The following is a 24,947-nucleotide window of genomic DNA, read 5'->3' on the forward strand; positions in this document are numbered from 1 at the left end:
TTTGGAGAATCATACCATCTATGTGAATTTAAGCTTTACTTGAACTGATTAGCTGCATTAGCTTGAATAAAAACAAAAAAAGTGTTGGAAATACTCAGCTGGTCAGGTAGAATCTGTGGACCCAAAAGAAAGAGTTAACGTTTCATTAGTTCTGAGGGGAGGTGGTGGCATTGTACTAGTAATCCAGAGTCGGTGGTGTTCAGATCCCACCATGGCAGTTGGTGATTGATAAATCTGGAATTAAAAGCTAGTTTAATGGTGTCCATGAAACTATTGTCGATTGTCGTTAAAGCCCACCTGGTTAACTAATCTCCTTTTGGGAAGGAATTCTTATTTGGTCTGGCCTACATGTGACTCCAACCCACAGCAATGTGGTTGATTCTGATATGGCTTCTGAAATGGCTGAGTAAGCCACACAGTTGCATAAAACAGCAATGAAGTTTAAAAGGAATGAAACAGGATGGGCAACCTGGCAACGACCTAGGCACCGGAAATGAGAATGGTACACCCAGCCCTGTTGACCTTGCAAAGTCTTCCTTATTAACACCTAGGAGCTTGTGCCAAAATTGGAAGAGCTGTCCCACAAACTAGTCAAAAAACAGCCTGACGTAGTCGTACTCATGGAATCATACCTTACAAACAATGTCCCAGACACCACCATCACCATTTCATTGATAGGAAAGGACATACCCAGCAGAGGTGATGGCACAGTGGTATACAGTCCGTAGGGAGTTGCCCTGGGAGTCCAACAAGAGGGGAAAAACCTACCTGACCTAGTCCTTACCAGTCTACTTGGTGCAGATGCATCTGTCCATGATAGTATTGGTAGGAATGATCACTGCACAGTCCTGTGGAGAGGAAGTATTGAGGATGCTCTCCATCGTGTTGTGTGGCATTACCACCATGCTAAATGGGATAGATTTCAAACAGATCTAGCAATTCAAATGTGGGAATCCATGAGCAGCAGCAGAATTGTATACAACCACAATCTGTAACCTCGTGGCCCGGTATATCCCTCTCTCTACGATTAGCATCAAGCCAGTGGATCAACCCTGGTTCAAAGAAGAGTGGAGGAGAGAATTCCAGGAGCAGCACCATACATGCCTAAAAATGAGTGTCAACCTGCTGAAGCTACAACACTGGACCATTTACATGCCAAACCGTGGAAGCAGCATGCGTTAGACAGAGCTAAGCTGTACCACAACCAATGGACCAGATCTAAGCTCAGCATTCCACCACATCTAGCTATGAATGGTGGTGCACAACTCAACAACTAACTGGAGGAGGAGGATCCACAAATATCCTCATCCTCGGTGATGGGGGGAGCCCAGCATATCAATGCAAAAGGTAAGGTTGAAGCATTTGCAACCATCTTCAGCCAGAAGTGCTGAGGATGATCCATCTTGGCCCCTTCTGGAGGTCCCCAGCATGATAGGTGCCAGTCTTCAGCTAATTTGATTCACTGAATGTGGTGTCAAGAAGCAGCTGCAAGGCACTGGATAATGCAAAGGCAATGGTCCTTGACAACATTCCAGCAATAGTGCTGAAGACTAGTGTTCCAGAACTTCTAGCCAAGCTGTTCCAGCACAACAACAACAATGACATTTACCCATTAGCTTGGAAAACTGTGCAGGTATGACATCTCCATAAGAAGCAGGACAGATCTAACCCGACCAACTACCGCCCCATCAGTCTACTCTTGATCATCAATAAAGAGATGGAAGGAGTTATCACAGTGCTATCAAGTGGCACTTACTCAGCAATAAACTGCTCACTGGTACTCGATTGGGTCCACCAGGGCCACTCAGCTCCTGACCTCATTCAAACATGGGCAACAGAGCTGAAATTCAGAGGTGAGGTTAGAGTGACTGCCCCTGACATCAAGGCTGCATTTGACCGAGTGTGGCATCAAGGAGTCCTAGCAAAACTGAAGTCAATGGGAATCGGGGGCAGGGGGAACTCTCCGCTGGTTGGAGTCATGCCTAGCACAAAGGACGATGTAGTTGTTCGAGGTTAATCATCTCAGTCCTGGGACGTCAATGCAGGAGTTCCTCAGGATAGTGCTCTAGGCCCAACCATCTCCAGCTGTTTCATCAATGGCAATCCCTCCATCATAAAGTCAGAAATGGGAATGTTCATTGATGTTCACTGAACCAATAATCCAGTAGCCCAGGCTAAGGGTCTGGGTCACGGGTTCAGTTCCCACCATGGCAGCTGGTGGACTTTAAATTCAATTAATAAAACCTGGAAATGAAAACTAGTCTCAGTAATGGTGACCATGAAACTTCCATCAATTGTCTTAACAGCCCACGTGATTCACTAATGTCCTTCAGGGAAGGAAATCTGCCTTACCTGGTCTGGCATACATATGATTCCAGGGGTGAAATTTTCTGACCCCATCTACCAGTGGGATCTTCCGTTTCCATCAAAGTCAATGGAGTTTTAAATAGCTCATTGCATTTTACAGCCCTGACCCTGCCTGACGGGGCTGTAAAATTTCACCCCAGGTCCAGAGCAATGTTGTTGATTCTTAACTGCCTTCTGAAATGGCCTACTTAGCTGCTCAGCTGAAGGTTAATATATTAAAAGATTGTAAGGCACTTCAAAGGAGCAATTTGACACTCAGCCATGTGGTGGCCAAGATGGTAAGTGTTTGAGAGTGAAGGAAAGAGAGGTTTTTTATTTGTTCAAAGGATGTGACTCGCTGGCAAGGCCAGGATTTATTGCTAATCCCCGATTGCCTTTGAGAAGTAGATGGTGATCCACCTCGAAACGCTGCAGTCTTTGTGGTCTAGGTACCGCTGTAGTGTTGTTAGGAGGCTGAGAGTTTTGAGGAGGGAATTTCAAAGCTTGGCAACTGAAGATCTGGCCACCAAAGGTTGAGGGACCAATTAAAATCAAGGATGCTCAAGAAACTAGAACTGGAGGAGCACAGATATCTCAGAGGCATGTGGGGCTGAAGAAGGTTGCAGATTGGAAGGCGTTTGGCCATATATCATTTGAAAATACGGATGAGAATTTTAAAGTGAGACGATGCTTACCCAGAGCCAATGTAGGTCAGCGAGCACAGGGGTAATAGATGAACAGGACTTCATGAAACACATTCTTAGCCAAAATCATTAACCTCAAGGGGTAGCTAGTATTACACCTTAATGGTCCATCAGCTTACATCTATCTCTATTTGGATGGCAGCTTTTGATCAAAAACTCGTGAGTGCATGTCTCATATGAGAACAGTATCCTTGAGTGTTAACTGCAATTAGTAGTATTGCAATTCTGTCTATAATTCAAATGGCAGTTTTGAGTTGGTTCCAGCTGACCTCCAAACTAGAAATAAATAAGCAGGTGGTATTCTGTTAGTTTGAAAGGAATGAAGCCAGCACCGGAATTGCAAGGGTGCTGCACCCTTACATCACTGGGAAGGACTAAATTACAACTTTTGTATTTTTCCCCAAATCCCTGCATTATTTCTACAAGATCACCAGAGCTAAATAGACCATATGAAGTGCCAGAAAGATTTCATTATTGACTTCTGCTTTTGTATGCCGAATGTTGAAAATTGTAAGATGAGAATGTACTGTGGGGTCTTGATGGCATTTGAGCCTAGTATTTGATTGCTATTTTAATGTGGTTGGTTGCATTTCTTGCTGAACCTTAATTTATGAGTTTACCTAAATTATATTTATTTATGCAGAAGGATATAAAAGATAAGATACTGGGCAGTAAGATACAAAATATGCTGGAAAAATTCCTTCCTGTGTCCCTCTGAGGCAATCAAAACCAGTCTAGGAGGGCTCTCAATCCATGTGTTAAAAATGCTTGCCTTCTACATAATGTGAATTCTCCCCTAGTCAAGAACTGGTCCAGCTCCCTTTTGAGACATGGAGATGCCGGAACCACCACACCAGCCAGTAACGCATTCCAGAGACTCACTTCTCTCTGGGGAAAAAAAGAACCCTCTAATACTAATAATAATTTCCTACTTTTGTTTATGCCCTTGTCCTCTCTAGTATATCAAAACCTTTGATTATGTCAAACTGGAATAATCTCTCAATTGACATGCTCTCCAACCCTTGCATTATTTTCTAAATCTCCAACAGGTCTACACTGGTCTAAAATAAATAGATTCTGTGTCTTATTCCATCCGAGTAACTAAGGCTGGAATTTTTAGTTCACATTGGCATCAGGCGTGAGCAGACAATATGGCTGGAAGGCCAAAAATTGGCTTTACGCCGCCGTGAAACCAGCTTGTGATCATTCACTTCAGCCGTCAACGGCAGGCCGCCTTTCCCGTTGCCACACATCGGAAACATCATTTTAATACATCTGCATATAATTATAAGCCCTGCTCACTTTAATCATCCCCACACGCTGGATCATCCAGGCACGTCAGTGGGAAAACATGCTGCTCCAGTACATGCCTTGACAAGTGTGACACGCTGAAGTCAGGATTTACTGTTAGGGTCAGAAACAGAAAATGCTGGAAAAACTCAGCAGGCCTAACAGATTTTCTAAGTGCCCTGTTGATGTCTGGAGTCTGCTTCGGGACACCAGGGCCTTGGCCATGACCTGAGAGAGGAAGCTCTAGGTTTGACTGGGAGAGGAAGGTGTACCAGGAGGGGGTGAGGTTGGGGGAGATGGGGGAAAGGATGGTGTCGAGGAGGTTGAGGATGTGACCGGGGGGGGTGAGGTGCGGAGGGGGGAATGATGGTGTGGGGGGGTGAGGTTGGGAGGGGGTTGTAACGGGGAAAATGTGACAACTGAGGAGGTAGGTGTAAGGGAAGGAAGGGTTTTGGAGGGGACAGGATTTTGGGGGCAGGGAGGAGTTCAAATCGGAGCAGGACATTGGGGGGAGGGAGTTTGGAGGGTGAAATTCGGAAGGGGGTCAGCCTTTTGGGGGAGGGATCCGTTTGGAAGGGGACAGGCCTTTTGGGGGAAGGGAGGCGTTTGGAGGGGGCAGGACTTCAGGGAGAGGGAGGAGTTTGTAGGGAGTAGGCCTTTGGGGGGAGGGAGGAATTTGGAGGGGGTAGGAGTTTGGAGGGTGCAGGACTTTGGGGGAGGAAAGAGTTCGAAGGGGGCAGGACTTTGGGAGGAGGAAGGAATAAGTGTGGAGGAGGGAGTATGTGGGGGGATGGTGAGGTGCAACGGTACCACCAGAAGGGACAACAAATCTGGTTGGAGGGGGCTCAAGAGGCAGACATGGACCCCACAGGTGGGAAGGAGGAGGAGGTCGGGGAGGTCAATGGGGGTGGGATTCTCAGGAAGATGCGGAACGTGCATGTTCACCTGGACATTCTGGAAAGAAAAGGGTTCTGATTGATAGGTGACGGTGGGGAGGTGGAAGGTGATGCTTGCGGTGGTCAGCAGTGATGGAGAAAGGACATGGGTGACTGGGTGAGGGGAAAGCACATGGGACCTGAAAACATAGTTAACAACCACCATGCTCCTGAAATTGAAAGTGAGTGGAGCCTCTTGTTGGACGGGCACAGGTGCTGCAGGGGAGTACCATCAGTGGGTGGGCGGAGATGCAGATCAGCTCAGATGGACAACTGAAAGAGAACCCCAGCAGGCAGCATTGAAAAAGGCTCAGCATGCTTGGGAGAGTGCTTGCATGAGGCTCCGAAAGGCCTTACCCCAAACACACACACTTCTCCCTCCAGAATCACCCATGGTCTGGCTGCGCGCAGGTGAACTGCTAATGGGTTCGGGGGTGGTGATGGATACAGGGAGAGGACTCACGAAGCCTGCCAATGAAGCTGAAATACACCATTACACATTATGCAGTGAAAGTGAATATATCATCAGATTATAAAGTGACAAAATGTGCTCATCCATGCAGCCACTTAACTCTTCTAGGCCTACCATTTTTCTACCACTTCTAGGTGCTGCCCTGACATCTGCAGCAGGGGTGGAGACAACCTGTGCAATGGTTGGCCCTGTTGCCTCTGATGACTTTGGTGTGGGTCCTCTGGAGAGCTGAGGTCTTGAGGGCCCTGGCTTGCTTTGTCTGTTCTCCTGTGGGCCAGCTGCTCACTCTGTGGTGACAGGGGATGAGTTTGAGGAGGTCACAGGCAAGAGGGACTCTGAGGGAGTGGACAGCCTCTCAGATGCCTGAGCAGATGACCCAGGGGCGTGCAGCTGCTGCTCCTCCCCTCGGGTGCCAGAGGGCCCCAGCCTGACTCCTTGAGGGGAAGGTGCATCTGGAGAGGCATTGAGGTGCTCCGTTTCCCTCTCACGTTGCCACTTCAGGAACTCGCCCATGGCTGCCGTGATTGAGTAACAAGTCTGCGCGCATCTCCACATTCTGCTGGACCAGGGTCTCCATGGTGTCCACTATCCTTTCCATGGAGACCTCCATACACACACATGTGCACCACTTCATCAGAGAGCAGGTGGACACATTCCTGCAACTCACCTGCCACTCTGTTGAGGGCTCAGAGCTCCCCCTCCTGCTGACTCTCCAGGATGAGTTGGAGGCAGAATCCAGAAGCTCATCATCCGACTCGGACCTCCCAGATGCCCCTTTCTCAGCAGCCCTCCAAGTGCTAGGCTGAACCTGTCTCCTGCTGGGGATACGTGTCTGTGCAGTGACCACCAGATTGTGAATCCGAGCCTGCTGTAGATCCAGGACCCAACGAGGTGTGTGTCTCTGCGCTGCTGGAGGGTGTGGGTAAGTGCTCTGACAGGTCTTCCAGGCTGCTTATTTACAGCTCCTCAATGGAGGAGGCGTCCTCTTCGGAGCTGAGGGACTGGCTGGCTGAGGGTGTCAGTCACTTGGCAGAGCTCCCTATGAACCAAAGTAGAGATAAAATTAGTGCATAACAGCAAAGTCAAAAGCAGGAGAGAGAGAGAGAGCACTCACAGTTGTGTTGAGAGAGGGGATGTGGTGCAGGATCCTCATGTGGGTCTTCGCCACTGACCTCACCATCTCCGCAGGCACGGTCCATGTCCTCACCAGTCAGCTCAATGGCACGCTCTTCAAAGTGAGTGAGAGGCCTAATGTGGGCCACTCCATCCCCTGGGACCTCTCCTTGCTGTTGTCAGCTAGCTTCTCCTGCATGAAAATAGATGGAGAGTGTGAGCTGGACGCATGGCACTGCATGGAATGTTTGTGTGGTGAGCGGAGCCATGGTCGGAATGAGGGCGTGAGCTCCAGAGGATATGAGCCTGATGGAGATGTGAGAATGTGTGTGAGAGTCAGTTGCGTTGCCCCTTAAGGTGTGATATCCCTGTGCATGTGTGATGGGTTTGTAATTTGAGTGATGAGAAGAATGCTAGACCATTCATCCTCTTCCTGCACTGGATGCCTGTCCTCTTTTGCAGGGTGTTGGACCATGGCTGCCATCACTCCTTATGCTGGATTGGTGACCTTGCTTGCTGGTCTTCGCCCAGAGCGTGGGTAGAGGACTTCATGGTGGGGCTCCACTGTGTCCAGTAAGTGCTTGAGGGAGGTGTTGCTAAACCTGGGGGCAGCATGTTTTCCTCCCTTTGACAGCCATCAGTTCCCATCAGCTTCCTATCTGTTGGAGAGTGCTAGCTCTGTGCAGCCTGACTCCTTGAGGGGAAGGTGCATCTGGAGAGGCGTTGAGGTGCTCCATTTCCCTCTCACGTTGCCACTTCAGGAACTTGCCCATGGCTGCCGTGATGGAGCACAAGTCTGCGCAGGGGTGGCCTTTAATTATGGCACCCGGTTTACTGAAGAACTGAGGTGACAGCAAGATGGGCGAATCGGATGCCGCCCCACCAATTACCAGGCGTGTTTCCTGGGACACCATGGCGTGAAAAGTTGCCATTGCTGCCGGCGGGTAAAACATCTGTTTTTCTGCCCGCTACACCACTTAGTGCAAACCTGGGATGATTCCTCCCGAAGGTTCTTTAAGATAGGAATCATTCTCATCGCTCTGCTTTGAACCTTTTCTAGGCCACTATCAGCCAAGGTGAAAAGGGACTAAGATTGGAGCCAGTACTCCAGATGTAACCAAAGACTGTATTTTCATATAATGTAGATGGAGATAGTATAGTAGCACGCTTCAGCTCTCCTTAGTACTCTTGCTCTTGAAGCAACAAGTTCTATGTTTAACTGATAACTCAGGACTTGAGAATATAATATTCTGGAGTCCTGGACCGTCTCCCTCCTTGGACCAGCGCCATCAAATCAGAAACAAAAACAGAAAATGCTGGAAAAACTCAGCAGGTCTAGCAGCATCTGTGGAGAGAGAAACAGAGGTAACGTTTCGAGTCCGTATAACCTTTCCTCAGAGCTCATACGAATTTGAAACGTTAACTCTGTTTCTCTCTCCACTGATGCTGCTAGACCTGAGTTTTTCCAGCATTTTCTGTTTTTATTTCAGATTTCCAGCATCTGCAGTATTTTGTTTTTATCTTAGCCATCAAATCAGAATTGCTTGTTATTAATCTTGCTGTTGTTTGTGATTTTGCATTATGCAAATTAGCTGACATGTTTGCCTACATAATAACATTGAGTGAAATTCAAAGTAATTCATTTGGGGGCAAGAACTCACCCTTTCTTTCCCACTCCTCAATTAATTGTAACTGAGTATTTTGAAATTTGTAAGGATGAATATGCCAATTCAGTGTATGTACTTAACCGTTTATGTGCTAAAATTGAGGGATGAGAAATATTACCTCTGTGTAGATTCTTTGTAATCTAGATTTTAGAATTTTCCTCTTAGTATATTTCTGTACCAGATTATATCTCCAGGTAATTGCAAAGAACTCAGTCCAAAAGGCTTTCTTGAGTTGAAACACAAGAGGTTAGTTTTTTTTATTGTGCTAAAACCCACCCAGGTAAAGATATAAAAATAATTGAATAGGTAAACACACATCCCAACTGTCACAGCACACACACACACACACACATGCAAGCATACAAAATTACAAGTTATAGACTAGAGGAGGGCAACTTTTTGCCAAATTAAGATTCAACAATAAAAGGCAAATGACTTGAGAGTTCACTGATTCTAAGTCCTTCACTGTTGTTTGTGGTTGAGGCAGTTCTTATTTTTTTCCCTGAATAAAAGCTGCTTTGGATTTTGAAGTCGTCTTCAGAATTTCTCTGCCTATCCTCAGTATGATTTAAGTAGGCAGAGCTTACCTTAGCGAGAGAGAGAGGCAAACAGCCTTATGCTGCTTTCAGATGTTCCTGTTCCAGACTGCCCCAAAAGCAACCAGGGTATTGTAATAAAAGACATTTTCAAAATGCTGACATTGATCACATGAACTCTCCATAATGATTTAAGTATTCCACAGATGTTAATTGATTAGCTAATGTCTGGACAGATCTTGTCTACTGTAATGGCCTAGGTGATTAATTTTTTAATATCCAAGCCATCCCTTCTGAATGACCCATTCTTCCATGTGATGAGCTCAGAAGAACATATGAACACCCACAGCCCCACTGTAGCCATTGTCTTTGTAGAGTACCTGTCTTTGCCTGATGGAATGGAATGTAGCTGTTATAGTAATGCAAATGGTGACAGCCATTTTATGTTTCAGTCCATCTTTGAAGTAATTCATGACATCAGCAGAAGTGAAAAAGGAGGTTTGCTTGGACATGACCTAATTGTAATCCACATTAGAAACTTGACCAACCTGTAACTGCAGACATGTCAGGTTATCTATGGCAGCCATCTTAGGTCAATGTCATTGTTTAAACAGTTGAAACTGCCTTTTTAAAAAAAATCCCATATGTGAGTCCAGCAGATGAAATATTAATATTTGACATCAACACATCTCAGTAACAGTATCTAAAATACCTGGAGATATAATCTGGTACAGAAATATACTAAGAGGAAAATTCTAAAATATAGATTACAAAGAATCTACACAGAGTTAATATTTCTCATCCCTCAATTTTCTTCTTTCCACTTCTGAAGTATTAATTCGTACTGGGGTGCTGTTCCATGAGCCCTTTGCTAGTTCACCCAAGTAGACATGCAGTTTTCGAAGGCTGTTCAAATGACTTTAAGCAGTCAGCTTTGACATGCTGTACAAATTGAATTTATAAATGGTAAATAAATAAGCAGTGACGTGTCCCGTGATGAAGATCCACTGGTTTCAGAAAATGTCTGGCCAGATGAAGTCCAGGTTTCACATGGAGAAGATGTGGAAGATCTGCCTCTAGTACCCATTGCTTCTGATATGTTCAAAGAAGTTGAGAGTCTTAGAAGTAGGCAAGGTAATTTATGATTTGCATCAAGTCTTTCATTTAACTCTGCTCAAGAAAATCGAGCCACATCAGGAAGAGAATTATTTTCTCACACTCCTGTTAGTTCTCACCTTATAGACTCCATGCTTGATCTTCTAAAATCTTGACTTTAATTATAATATTTGTTTACTATAAGTATCTGCAAAACCAAGATCCCAAGTCGAATGCTGTATATTATTTACTCCAGTACCATGCTGCAGCTTAAATTAAACAGTTGGTTATTACATTAATGAAATTGTTGAAATAGTTTGGATATTTTAACTCGAAGGTTTCTAAGAATGCAGCAAGTTTGTGCTATTTGGGTTTCAGTAATTGTGAAATTAGTAATCACACTGTTCTTTGATTCACTGGGGGTGGGGCTGGCAACTGATCCATACCATTATAAGCTGTTTGCTGAAGCTTATGTTGCTGTAGGTTAGTTGTTTTTGTGCTGTACTGTGTTGTGCACCTTTGTTCTATAGGGATGTTCTTCTGTTGTACATAGTGTGTGTGTATGAGAAAGTGAGCCATGTTATGGCAAAGCAGTAATACCAGGCAAATGAAAGTAATATCATAAGCATGGCAAATAAAATTTAATCCGCATAAGTGTGAGGTGATGCACTTGGGCAGGACAGACAAAGCACAGGAATACACGATGAATGGTAGGACCCTGGGAAGTACCAAGGATCAGAGGGACCTTGGTGTCCATGTCCACCGGTCCCTTAAGGTAGCGGGACAGGTAGATAAGCTGGATAAGAAGGCATATGGGATACTTGCCTTTATTAGCCGAGGCATAGAATATAAGAGCAGGAATGTTATGCTGGAACCGTATAAAACAATGGTTAGGCCACAGCTAGAGTATTACGTGCAGTTCTGGAATCCGCATTATAGGAAGGATGTGATTGCACTGGAGAGAGTGCAGCGGAGATTTACCAGGATGTTGCCTGGGCTGGAGAGTTTTAGTTGTGAGGAGAGATTGGACAGACTGGGGTTATTTTCCCTGGAGCAGAGGAGGTTGAGGGGGGGACATGCTTGAGGTGTATAAAATTATGAGGGGCATAGATAGGTTAGAGAGGAAGGAACTTTTCCCCTTGGTTGAGGGATCAATAACCAGGGGGCATAGATTTAAGGTAAGGGGCAGGAGGTTGTGAGGAAGAATTTTTTCACCCACAGGGTGGTGGGAATCTGGAACCCACTGTCTGAAAGGGTGGTAGAGGCAGAAACCCTGATAACACTTTAGAAGTATTTGGATGTGCACTTGCGATGCCGTGGCATACAAGGCTATGAGCCTAGTGCTGGAAAATGGGATTGGAATAATTAGGTACTTGTTTTACCGGTGCAGACTCGATGGGTCGAAGGGCCTTTTTCTGTGCTGTAGATCTCTATGACTCTATCACCAGCATTTATTAGTAACCAAAATGAAGTAATACAACAAGGAGATCTATGTCGAAAGGATGTTTTCTGCCCCTTTTTTTTTAAAGGAAAGAATCTCAAAGTTGGTGACTCATGCAGGACCTGTAGATACCAGCACACCTGCAGGAGATCACTTAATGGACCATTCTTCCTTTCTTGAATTGTGTTAGGAAGTACTTGCTGAATCTGCTGTGTACCTTAAAACCTTCCTCTTGGCCCAATCTCCCTCAACCCCCATTTCTACCACTACCAAAGACCAGTATATTCTTCCTGAGGTGCTGTGCCCAAAACTGAACACAGTATAAATAGAATCATAGAATGGTTATGGCAGAGAAGAACGCCATTCAGCCCTTTGTGTCTGTACTGGCTCTCTGAAGGAGAGTGCCACTCACCCACCTTCTCCCCATAGCCCTGCCATTCTTCCTTTTCAGATAATCCAATTCCCTCTTGAATATGGAATCATAGAATAATTACACTACTCCAAAAAGGTCTGAACAGGGTTTTGTACAACTAAAACATCACTTCCTCCCTGTTGTATTCAACCCATGTGCAGAAGATTTCAGTAATTTGTGTACCTGGACACCCAAATCCCTTGGACACTGTTTCTTGTCACTTGCCAGTAGTGAAATATTCTGATTTGTCATTCTTGGATTCAAGTTGATGACCTTGCACTTCTCCACACTGAACTCTATCTACCACAGTTTTGGTCACTCAGTTACTCTGTCAATGGCACTTTGTAATTTCCTGCTTCCATCTACATAATTTACTGTGCCTCCTTACTTAGTGTCATTTGCAAACTTGAATATGCAATTCTCTATTTCTTTGTTATTGAGATACATGGTGAAAAGCTGAGGCCCCAGAACAGATCCCTGAAGAATGCCACTTATCATAACCTGCCAATTGGAGTGCATTTCCCTTACCTCTCTCCTCAGTCTCCTAACTCCCAACCAACTGTCACCTTTTTTTCCAATATACATGTTCATATTTAGAAATATTCTGATGAAGGATGGATGAGTCAGTTTGCACAGCAACATGTCCATCTGATGCACGGGAAGATGGTGGCATAGTGGTAATGTTACTGGGCTAGTAATCTAGCTAATGCCTTGGGGACATGGGTTCAAATCCCACCATGGCAGCTGTTGGAATTTTATTTAATTTAAAAAAAAAATCTGAAATTGAGAACTACTTTCAGTAATGGCAACCACAAAATTATCATTGATTGTCTTAAAAGCCCATCTGATTCACTAATGTCATTTAGGAAACGAAATCTACTGAATAGGGAAGGAAGGAAACTAGTTCTTGCCTGGCCTGGCCTACATGTGACTCCGGACCCACAGCAATGTGGTTGATCTTTAACTACTCTCAAAGGGCAATTCAGGATGGGCAACAAATGCTGACTTTGCCACCAATTCCCACCTCCTGTGAACAGATTTTTAAAAAATGCAGCTTAAAGCTAAACTGTGTACTCCTTGCCATTTTTAATGGGCTGGTGTAGAGATTATTTCCATGGTTCTTGACAAACACATATATGACTTGAGAAGTATTACATTGTTGTAAATTAAAAGCTTTCAATGTAGACATTCCCATCTAGATGCTACTTTTGTGCTATCCAGACCATAAAATAACTATTGTTACAAATGTAATTCATCCATTTTAAGAGTTTCCTAAGAAAACAGGAACTTGATATCTTAACAGGTCAGGCTTGTATTGTCTACAATAAAAACAGAATTTTATCTCTTTTTATCTTGTATTGTCTACAATGCCTGTCAGTGTGGATTATGTTGTGGCACTCTCCTGTGAAGCTGTTTAGGCTAACATCTAATAAAATGTCACATAGTGTTGCACAGACATCAAAACAGGAAACTTCTATTTAATCAAAGTTTATCTAGACTATTTATTTGTCATTGACATTTTATTGACTTGATGTGCAGATGAAAGGAAAAATCCCTTTTACCAAATCTCAAGACCATTTCATCCAGTTCTGTAGTTTATGAATCAGTTGAGGGCAAATTCTTCTTGCACCACCAAGACTAGATAATTTCAGTTGTAGAATAGGTTTATAATCTTCCATTCTTAGTAGAAGCCTATGGACTACAAACTACAGTTTATTGTAAGGTACAAGATCACCAGCATTGCCTGATTCTCCCAAGAGTGCACACATTAATGAAAAATTGAGATGAATGCAACTGGATGGATTATGTCTGGGTTTTGTCAATTATTATAATTTCCTGTAGTGAGTGTCTGCACCAAGTTTCAGCTCTGGAGTCATATTCTCTCAAGTGAAATTGCTGATGGAGTTTTTCCTCTTTACAATAGGGAAGGATCATGTTTGTAGATTCATTGGCTGTGGAAGGAATGACCGATTTAATTATGTTGTTATGCAGCTGCAGGTAAGTTTATTTAAAAAATACCAACTACTTTTTAATGCACAGATAGGTAAAACATTACGATTCACTTTGTTACTGAAGTATCTAGTTTTCAATGTAGCTCAAAGCTGGGTCATTTTAATGCATTGGTCTTTATTCTAAATATGAATCAAAAAATTTATTACATATAATGTTTGTTATAATGTTTATCTTGCATTTCCACAGACATCATAAGATGTTATTTGATTTGTGTTTTGTTGAATAAAATTAGTTTTGTAATGATCAGAATTTATTTTTAAAGTGTTGAAGTATAATTTGTTGTAATGCTAAATGTCCTTTTACTGTTTGTCCTTATAATCTACATTGTTTCCAGAGTCTCTAATCTCTGCAATTTCCTGATTCCACTTTATTAGTTTGTATTAAATTGTGTAACATACTATTACTAAAACATAAGGTTATGTAACTCAGTTGTCTTCTATCTGGAGTCTGGAGCTGATGCCGCCTTCCAGTTGAGTGACCTAAATAATATAAAACAAAAACAAATTACCTGGAAAAACTCAGGTCTGGCAGCATCGGCGGAGAAGAAAAGAGTTGACGTTTCGAGTCCTCATGACCCTTCGACAGAACTTGAGCTGGAGTCCAAGAAAGAGTTGAAATATAAGCTGGTTTAAGGTGTGTGGGGGGGCGGAGAGAGAGAGAAGTGGAGGGGGGGTGTGCTGGTAGGGACAAACAAGCAGTGATAGAAGCAGATCATCAAAAGATGTCAACAACAATAGAACAAAAGAACACATAGGTGTTAAAGTTGGTGATATTATCTAAACGAATGTGCTAATTAAGAATGGATGGTAGGGCACTCAAGGTATAGCTCTAGTGGGGGTGGGGAGAGCATAAAAGATTTTAAGATATTTAAAAATAATGGAAATAGGTGGGAAAAGAAAAATCTATATAATTTATTGGAAAAAAAAGGAAGGGGGAAACAGAAAGGGGGTGGGGATGGGGGAGGGAGCTCACGACCTAAAGTTGTTGAAAAATATTCAGTCCGGAAGGCTGTAAAGTGCCTAGTCGGAAGATGAGGTGTTGTTCCTCCAGTTTGCGTTGGGCTTCACTGGAACAATGCAGCAAGCCAAGGACAGACATGTGGGCAAGAGAGCAGGGTGGAGTGTTAACATGGCAAGCGACAGGGAGGTTTGGGTCATTCTTGCGGACAGACCGCAGGTGTTCTGCAAAGCGGTCGCCCAGTTTCCGTTTGGTCTCTCCAATGTAGAGGAGACCACATTGGGAGCAACGAATGCAGTAGACTAAATTGGGGGAAATGCAAGTGAAATGCTGCTTCACTTGAAAGGAGTGTTTGGGCCCTTGGACGGTGAGGAGAGAGGATGTGAAGGAGCAGGTGTTGCATCTTTTGCGTGGGCTTGGTGTGGTGCCGTAGGAGGGGGTTGAGGAGTAGGGGGTGATGGAGGAGTGGACCAGGGTGTCCCGGAGGGAGCGATCCCTACGGAATGCCGAGAGGGGGGGGTGAAGGGAAGATGTGTTTGGTGGTGGCATCATGCTGGAGTTGGCGGAAATGGCGAAGGATGATCCTTTGACTGCGGAGGCTGGTGGGGTGATAAGTGAGGACAAGGGGGACCCTATCATGTTTCTGGGAGGGAGGAGAAGGCGTGAGGGCGGATGCGCGGGAGATGGGCCGGACACGGTTGAGGGCCCTGTCAACGACCGTGGGTGGAAAACCTCGGTTAAGGAAGAAGGAGGACATGTCAGATGAACTGTTTTTGAAGGTGGCATCATCGGAACAGATGCGACGGAGGCGAAGGAACTGAGAGAATGGGATGGAGTCCTTACAGGAAGTGGGGTGTGAGGAGCTGTAGTCGAGGTAGCTGTGGGAGTCGGTGGGTTTGTAATGGATATTGGTGGACAGTCTATCACCAGAGATTGAGACAGAGAGGTCAAAGAAGGGAAGGGAAGTGTCAGAGATGGACCACGTGAAAATGATGGAGGGGTGGAGATTGGAAGCAAAATTAATAAATTTTTCCAAGTCCCGACGAGAGCATGAAGCGGCACCGAAGTAATCATCGATGTACCGGAGAAAGAGTTGTGGAAGGGGGCCGGAGTAGGACTAGAACAAGGAATGTTCCACATACCCCATAAAGAGACAGGCATAGCTGGGACCCATACGGGTACCCATAGCCACACCTTTTATTTGGAGGAAGTGAGAGGAGTTGAAGGAGAAATTGTTCAGCGTGAGAACAAGTTCAGCCAGACGGAGGAGAGTAGTGGTGGATGGGGATTGTTTGGGCCTCTGTTCGAGGAAGAAGCTAAGGGCCCTCAGACCATCCTGGTGGGGGATGGAGGTGTAGAGGGATTGGACGTCCATGGTGAAGAGGAAGCGGTTGGGGCCAGGGAACTGGAAATTGTTGATGTGACGTAAGGTGTCAGAGGAATCACGGATGTAGGTGGGAAGGGACTGGACAAGGGGAGAGAGAAGGGAGTCAAGATAACGAGAAATGAGTTCTGTGGGGCAGGAGCAAGCTGAGACGATCGGTCTACCGGGGCAGTTCTGTTTGTGGATTTTGGGTAGGAGATAGAAGCGGGCCGTCCGAGGTTGGGCGACTATCAGGTTGGAAGCTGTGGGAGGAAGATCCCCAGAGGAGATGAGGTCAGTGACAGTCCTGGAAACAATGGCTTGATGTTCAGTGGTGGGGTCATGGTCCAGGGAGAGGTAGGAGGAAGTGTCTGCGAGTTGACGCTCAGCCTCCGCGAGGTAGAGGTCAGCGCGCCAGACAACAACAGCACCACCCTTGTCAGCGGGTTTGATGACAATGTCAGGGTTGGACCTGAGAGAATGGAGTGCAGTAAGTTCAGAGAGAGACAGGTTAGAATGGGTGAGAGGAGCAGAGAAATTGAGACGACTAATGTCGCGCCGACAGTTCTCAATGAAAAGATCAAGAAAAGGTAAGAATCCAGAGGGAGGGGTCCAGGTGGAGGGAGAATATTGGAGATGGGTAAAAAGATCCGTTGAACTGGGAGAGGACTCCTGACCTAAATAATATACTTGGATTAGAATAATAATGTGAACAGGCACTGCTCTCGTTGCTTATAAGCAGAAAACCTCCATGTGTACAAGGTCAATGCTATGTAAATGTACTATTTGGAATACTAGCAGAGATAACGTTGAGCAAGTTCAGTTTACTGTGATGTTTACAATTAACATAATTTTAAGCAGTTCTCATAAATGCTGCCTTAAAGAAATTCTGCTTCCATTCTCATCTGGTATTGCTTGGTTTTCACTCACTGTACTACTTCTGGAGGCATAAATTATATCTCATCTGAGAGGTTGGATAGTTGACTGCCTATTTCCAACTAGCATTGGTTTACTTTTTTCCTTGCTTGCTTCAGTGAAGCACCTGTTCTGCACTCAGTATGTTTCCCTGAGACAACAATTCAAATTGCTAATTTTTGCAGGGAATCACTCAGACTTGCTTGCCGCATTTGTATGAGTTCCATCAATCTTTATTGTATACCTGTGTAGTTGAACTGTCAGTATAGTGGAAGGAACAATTGATGATGATTTATAGGTGTGCATCATATGATGTTATATTGGTGATAATTTGCCCCTTCCTTCTTTCACTGCTGCCCCACACCTGTACCTTTCTGTCATTCCAGCTCTTTAAGAAAAACCTGCAGACGAAATATTTTGGGAGTGGGAGGTGTGTGTGGAGAAAAATTAACTTTGTAAATTGTTAAAATTCATCCATGGAATGCTTGCAACCATGCCACATTAAAGTAAAGCAGAGATTTTTATTATCACGTCCCCTTAGCTTTTCAAATCTTGTGACGAGATTCCTATTGAGTTCTTCTCTGATAGTACGACTTCATTATAAATTGCACCTGTTGTTATAATTGCATATGTTGTGCCATCTTTTTGTCACAGTCATGAGTGTTTGCAGTTCCTTCTGAATTTGTAGTGAATTAAGCTTTCCCCACATTCCTTTCACCAGTGATGATAGTATTTTTATTGTTTAATTATTCTGCAGCACACCAACAGGATGCAGCCAGAGGCAGCTATGACTGCATGTCTGAATGCTGAATTGAAACTGTGTTGGTTTCTGGAGAAAGAAAACTTGGACAAATTGTAAGGGAGAACCAGACATTGGGACATTCTCTAAGGAGAACAACCCCTTTCCAGCCCAACTTTGTAACTAAAACACTCCATCCTTGGAACCATTCTGGTAAATCTCCTCTACGCCCTCTCAAGGACCTTCACATCCTTAGTAAAATGTAGTGACCAGAACTGGATGCAGTACTCCAGTTGGGGCATAAGCAGAGCTTTATTAAGGTTCAGCATAACTTCTGTGCTTTTGTACTCGATGCCTCTATTTATGAAGCCCAAGATTCCATATGCTTTGTGAACCACTTTCTCAATATGTCCTGCCACCTTCAAAGATTGATGCGCATGCACCCCATGTTCCTTTTTTCTGCTCACTCTTTAGAATTGTGCCATTAAGACACAGATAGGCTAGCATAATGGGAAGATAGGTGGCTGATGGAATTTAATACAGAGAACTTTGAGGTGATGCACTTTGGCAGAAGGGATTGGGAGAGACAATATAGACCTAATGTTGCAGGCAATTCATATCATCCTCACTGCTACTCCTTCAAATTTGGCATTATTGGCACATTTTGAAATTTTATTTTATATTTCAAGATCCAAGTCATTTATATCTAGCAAACAAAAAGACAGTGGTCCTAACATTGACCCTTGGGGAACAGAACTATCTACCAACCTCCAGTCCAAAAAACAATCATCTACCATAACTTGCTGCTTTGTGCCCTTAAGCCAATTTTTTTATCCAATTGGACACTGACCCTCCTATTCCATAAGCCTCAATTTTGGTTAATCAACCTTTTATGTGGTAATTTGTCAAAAGCTTTCTTAAATTCCATATACACAACATCCACTGCATTCCCTTTATCAAAAAAATTCAGTTAGGTTAGTCAAATAAGACCTGCCTTTTACAAACTGACTCTCCTTAATTTACTGAAATCTCCCCAAGTGTTTGCTGATTTTTTCCCCCCGATTATTGATCCCAAAGCCTTGCCCACCAGTGATATTAAACTAACTGACCTGTAGTTCCTAGAACTTGTCCTTACACCCTTTATTGAATAAGGAGGTTACTTTTGCCATGCTCCAATCTTCAGTACTGCTATGCAACTCTTAGCAGCTCCTTGGAGGCATAATTAGTATACACTACCAGCAGGCAACCCTGGGACCTAACCTCAGTTGGTCTGCTAGACTAAGTGAGGGGAACTGCAACCTCATAAGATGGTGTACAAGGGGCGCCAACCTTCTCGAGTGCATGAAGCCTGAACCAGCAGTTGAGGCACAAGAACTCATCGCAGAATCACAGTGCAGAAGAGGCCCTTCGGCCCATCGAGTCTGCACTGACATGTGAGAAACACCTGACTTACCTATCTAATCCCATTTACCAGCACTTGGCCCATAGCCTTGAATGTTATGACATGCCAAGTGCTCATCCAGTACTTCTTAAAGGATGTGAGGCAACCCGCCTCCACCACCCTACCAGGCAGTGTATTCCAGACCGTCGCCACCCTCTGGGTAAAAAAGTTTTTCCTCACATTCCCCCTAAAGCTCCTGCCCCTCACCTTGAACTTATGTCCCCTTGTGACTGACTCTTCAACTAAGGGGAACTTCTGCTCCCTATCCACCCTGTCCATGTCCCCCATAATCTTGTACACCTCGATCAGGTCGCCCCTCAGTCTTCCCTGCTCCAACGAAAACAACCTAAGTCTATCCAACCTCTCTTCATAACTTAAATATTTCATCTCAGGCAACATCCTCGTGAATCTCCTCTGCACCCCCTCCAGTGCAATCACATCCTTCCTATAATATGGCGACCAGAACTGCACACTGTACAGCAGCTGTGGCCTCACTAAGGTTCTATACAACTCCAACATGACCTCCCTACTTTTGTAATCTATGCCTCGATTGATAAAGGCATGTGTCCCATATGCCTTTTTCACCACCCCACTAACATGCCCCTCTGCCTTCAGAGATCTATGGACACACACGCCAAGGTCCCTTTGTTCCTCAGAACTTCCTAGTGTCATGCCGTTTATTGAATACTTCCTTGTCAAGTTACTCCTTCCAAAGTGTATCACCTCACATTTTTCAGGGTTAAATTCCATCTGCCACTTGTCTGCCCATTTGACCATCCTGTCTATATCTTCCTGTAGCCCAAGACACTCAACCTCACTGTTAACCACCCGGCCAATCTGTGTGTCATCCGCAAACTTACTAATCCTACCCCCCACATAATCATCTATGTCGTTTATATAAATGACAAATAACAGGGGACTGAGCACAGATCCCTGTGGTATGCCACTGGACACTGGCTTCCAGTCACTAAAGTATCCTTCTGTCATCACCCTCTGTCTCCTGCAACTAAGCCAATTTTGAATCCACCTTATCAAATTACCCTGTATCCCACGTGCATTTGCCTTCTTTATAAGTCTCCCATGTGGGACCTTGTCAAAAGCTTTGCTGAAAGACACAGCAAAAATGTGTGACATGTCTAGAGCAGAGTCATGATGCTTAAGGACAAATGGTCAGTCACCTTGGAAGAGTTAGGTACTTGCCAAGTATCACCCAAGGTTAGTCATGGAATCTATAGATAGTAGTGATGTAGGCAAACCTGGGCCCCCTATGGGGATGTCTACTGTAAATAGGAACAGGGAAGAAGAGTACTTGCTAGGAAGTAGGAATAACTGGGTGAATGACAAGGGAAGCCCAAACTCTGGAGAAAAGCTACCACTAGATGATGCACATCTCAAAACCCAGGACTCTTGAAAATTGGAACTTGTAATGTGAGGACACTCTGTTGGAGTGAATAAACGGACAACTGCATGAAAGAGGTATTAAGACTCAAGGTTGACATTTTAGGATTGGTAGAAGTTAGATGAGTGGAATCTGGGAAAATAAAGGAAAGCAGATGATGATCTTCTCTGGTGGCAACGGACATAAGAATGGAATTGGAATAATGATGACAAAGAAGGTAGCAAGGATCATGCAGAATATTGCCCAATATCCACAAAAGTGATTATGACAAAATTTAAAGGGAAACCAATGAACATTGTGTGTTTACAACTATATGAGCTGAAGCAGGATCATGGGATACTTCAACTTCTTCATCACTATGAGGAGGTGCAAAAATATTGAAGTATGTGAAGAGTAAAGATATCTTGATAGTTATGAGTGATTTGAATGCAAAAGTTGGGGGGGAGAGATGTGAAAATGAGGGAGGAACTTATGGACTAGGAACAAAGAACAGCAGAGAGGTGAATGCCTGATACAGTTCTGTGAGGAGAACAACTTGATCATCTTGAATACACTCTTCAGGTAACATTCAAGAAGACTGTACACCTGGAAGAGTCTAGGAGATATTCACAGAAATCAAATAGATTTTCTGATGATCAGTGAGAGGGTCAAGAACAATTTCAAAAATGCCTTCGCTTAACCAGGTGCAAACATCAGTTCACATCACTCCAAGCTTGTAATGAAGATGAAGATCAAGCAGAAAATCCCGAAACAGCAATCCCATGGAAGACATGGCCAACTAACCTAGACAGACTGAGAGAGGAAGATGTAATGATGAAATATGCTGTGGAGGTCACTAACAAGTATGAAGCTTTTCCTCAAAGTGACAGATCAAGACCTATAGTAAGGAAGAAATGACAGAAAGGCATTAGAAAAGATTGAAACAGAACATGAAGCATGTAGGAACTGAGACAATCTCCAAGAAAGAAAGGAGGCAACATCCAGAGTGGATGATTGATGAAATACTTGATATAATGGAGAAAAGAAGAATATGACAAAATAGAAAAATAGATTAGAATAGGACATAGAACAGCCAAGGAAATGTGGTATGAAGACCATTGCAAGGAAACAGACCTAGAGAAAAGGTACAAAAGGAGAGCATTGCATGAGAAAGTTAAAATACTGATAGATAAGAAAAGGATAATTAGAAATTGTGGCTATAAGGAGCAAGGAAGGTGTATTTCTGTTCAAAAAATGATGGGTGGAGTACATTAGAGAGCTGTATGTCGATGAAGAGTGAAGTGAATTGGTGCTCTCAGAGGAAAGAGAAAGACTAGCGATCATAAAGCAGAAGTCAGTGCAGCAGTCAAAGATGAAAGCAAGGAATTGATGAGATACCAACAGAATGTCTGAAAGCTCTGAATGATGTTAACCATGAGATACTGGCAGACCTCTGCAGCAAAAATTTACAGAACAGAATTCCTACCTGAGGATCTTATGCAGTGTCCATTAAGTTCCCAAAGAAACCAAAAGCTCTAGAGTGTTCTGAATACAGGACAATAAACCTCATAAGCCATGTGATGAAAATGATTTTAATAATCATATTGGAAAGAAATGACCAGTCTGTAGAAGCAGAAATAAATGATAAGCCAGTTACGATTCAGACCAAAGAAAGGAACAAGAGAGGGCATCTTTAACTTGAGAGCACTAATGGAAAGATATCTGGAAGTGCAAAAACCTTTGTATGTATCTTTTACAGGCTATGAGAAGGCATTTGATGGAGTCTCCATTAGAAAATAATGGAGTGCTTAAACAAGCTAGAAATTGACAAATAAGATAAAAGGGTAATTCAGAATTTATATAAATTAATCAGCAGTGATGAGCCTTGATAGCAGCAATCTAAAGAGGGATGTTTTAAGGATATGTTATGTCCCATAAACTGTTCAACCTGTACGCTGAAGCTATCTTCACAGACATAGAAGATCTAGCAGGTTGCAGCATTGGTAGGTTGAATGTCAACGACTTGAGATACATGGACTACACTGCGCTGATTGCAGAGTCAGAAAGAGGCACTACAGAAAATTGTAAGCAAAGTGAAAACACGGAGTGAGGAACATGGTTAAGAATGAATGTAAAGAAGACCAAGACAATGGTAATAAGCAGAGACCTAACCCCAGAAGTGAAAATTGAAGTAAATGGACAAAGTGAAAAAGGTTCACGTACTTTGGGCAGATTATGACAGACAATGGGAGATGTGATTGTGAGATTAGAAGGAGAATTGAGATAACCGAGACCAGCTTTGTCAGAATGAAGTATGTGTTAACATCAAAGAAACTGAACCTGAATCTTAGGAAAAGAATGTTGAGGTGCTACATCTTGTTGGCCATATATGTCTCAGAGGCATGGACAACAAACAAAAAGACTATTGATAAACTGAATGTATTTGAGATGTCAACACACAGGAAGATGTTCTGCATATCCTACATGGACAGAAAGACAAATGAGAAAGTGCAGTAAATGGCTGGAGAAATTAGGAAATTAATGTGTAACATCAAAAAGAGAAAGATACAATATTTTGGTCACATCAGTAGAGCTGACAGTAGACAGACAATTGTTGGAAGGAAAGATCGATGAAAAGCCTAAAAGAGAGAAGCTGAGGAGAAAATGGATGATGGATATATGGACTGGATGCAGTTGACCTATGTGGAATGTATAAGGGAAATACTAGGAAAGAGGTGAAGATCTGTGGCAGTCACCAGAAGATGACAGCAGTAAATGAATGAATCCTTTGGCACCTCGCCCATATCTGTGGAAGATTGAAAGATTAAGGCAAGCCCTTCCACTATCTCCACCCCCACTTCTCATACTCTCTCTTAGCCAGTCTTATTTTTCTCTTCATCTCTCCTCTCAACCTATTTTATCTGACCTAGTTCTCACTTGAAGAATTCACCTGACATGCATCAGAGACCCTCCTTTTTTTATTTCTTCATAATCTCTATCTCCCATCTCATCCAGGAAGCCCTGTTTTTGGCTCTCTTACCATTTGCCCTTGTTGGAGCATACCTACCATGTACCTGAAGCATCCATGCCTTCAGAAGATCAGCCATTGTTCCATTACAGTTTTTTCTGTCAGTCTCAGGTTCCATTTTACCCTGGCTAGATTCCTTCTCATCGGATTGAAATTAGCTCTCTTCCAAATGAAAATTCTATATTAGTGTATTTCTTGCTCTTCTCCATTACTAATCTAAATCTTATGATATGGTGATCACTCTTACCCAAATGTTCCCCCACAGGTAGTTGCTCCACTTTCCCACCTCATTTCCCAGCACCAGATCCAGCAATGCCTCCTTTCTGGTTGGGCTGAGAATTAATTAGAATTCCTAATTAAATCTACACCCCCATCTCCCTTTTTTCCTTCTCTGTCTTTTCTGAGCACTTTATATCCTTGTATATTAAGCACCCAGCCCTCACCATTTTTAAGCCAAATTTCTGTTACTGCCACTACATAATTTTCCTACACTATTTGTTCTTTTAGCTCATCAGCCTTACTTGCCATGCTTTGTGTGTTTGCGTACGTGCATTGTAATCCTGTATTTACATTTCTCATAGTCCTCCTTAGTCCACTTCTATCTAATATGGTACTACGTGCTTCTCTAGTACTGTCTAACACTCTCACTTTGTGCATCATATTTCTCTTTTCTATGGCTGGTGACCATCCCTCTGCCAATCTAATTTAAATCCTCCCCAACCACACTAGTGAACCTGGCTGCGAAGACATTGTCCTAGTCCTCTTGAAGTGCAATTCTTTTTTTGAATAGATGCATTCTGTCCCAGAACTGGTCCGAGAGCCACAAGAATCTGAAACCCTGCAACATGCTTCAAGCCACACATTAAACCCCCCTATCTTCCTATTTCTACCCTGGCTAGCATGTGGTACTGGGAGTAATCCAGGGATTATCCTCAAGGTCCTACTTTTTAAATTCCCGCTAGATCCTATGTCGTTGGTACCAACGTGTACCACAACCTCTGGCTTACTCCCTTCCCCCTGCAGAAGATTTTGCACCCTCTCTATGTTGTCCTTTACTCTGACACCAGGGAGGCAACATACCATGAAGGACTCATGATGACAG

At 43.7% G+C, this 24,947-nt stretch overlaps 1 protein-coding gene across 1 annotated transcript in view; it reads left to right on the forward strand.

Moving 5' to 3' along the window:
• LOC121292488 (tau-tubulin kinase 2-like) overlaps positions 1–24,947 on the forward strand; it is a 296,782-nt gene that overhangs the window by 133,744 nt on the left and 138,091 nt on the right. The window contains exon 4 of the mRNA XM_041214491.1: positions 13,936–14,009. Within this exon, the coding sequence (XP_041070425.1) occupies positions 13,936–14,009 (74 nt within the window). The remainder of the gene's footprint in view (positions 1–13,935; positions 14,010–24,947) is intronic.

Source organism: Carcharodon carcharias, chromosome 20 (assembly GCF_017639515.1).
Source record: "Carcharodon carcharias isolate sCarCar2 chromosome 20, sCarCar2.pri, whole genome shotgun sequence".
NCBI classification, from domain to species: domain Eukaryota; kingdom Metazoa; phylum Chordata; class Chondrichthyes; order Lamniformes; family Lamnidae; genus Carcharodon; species Carcharodon carcharias.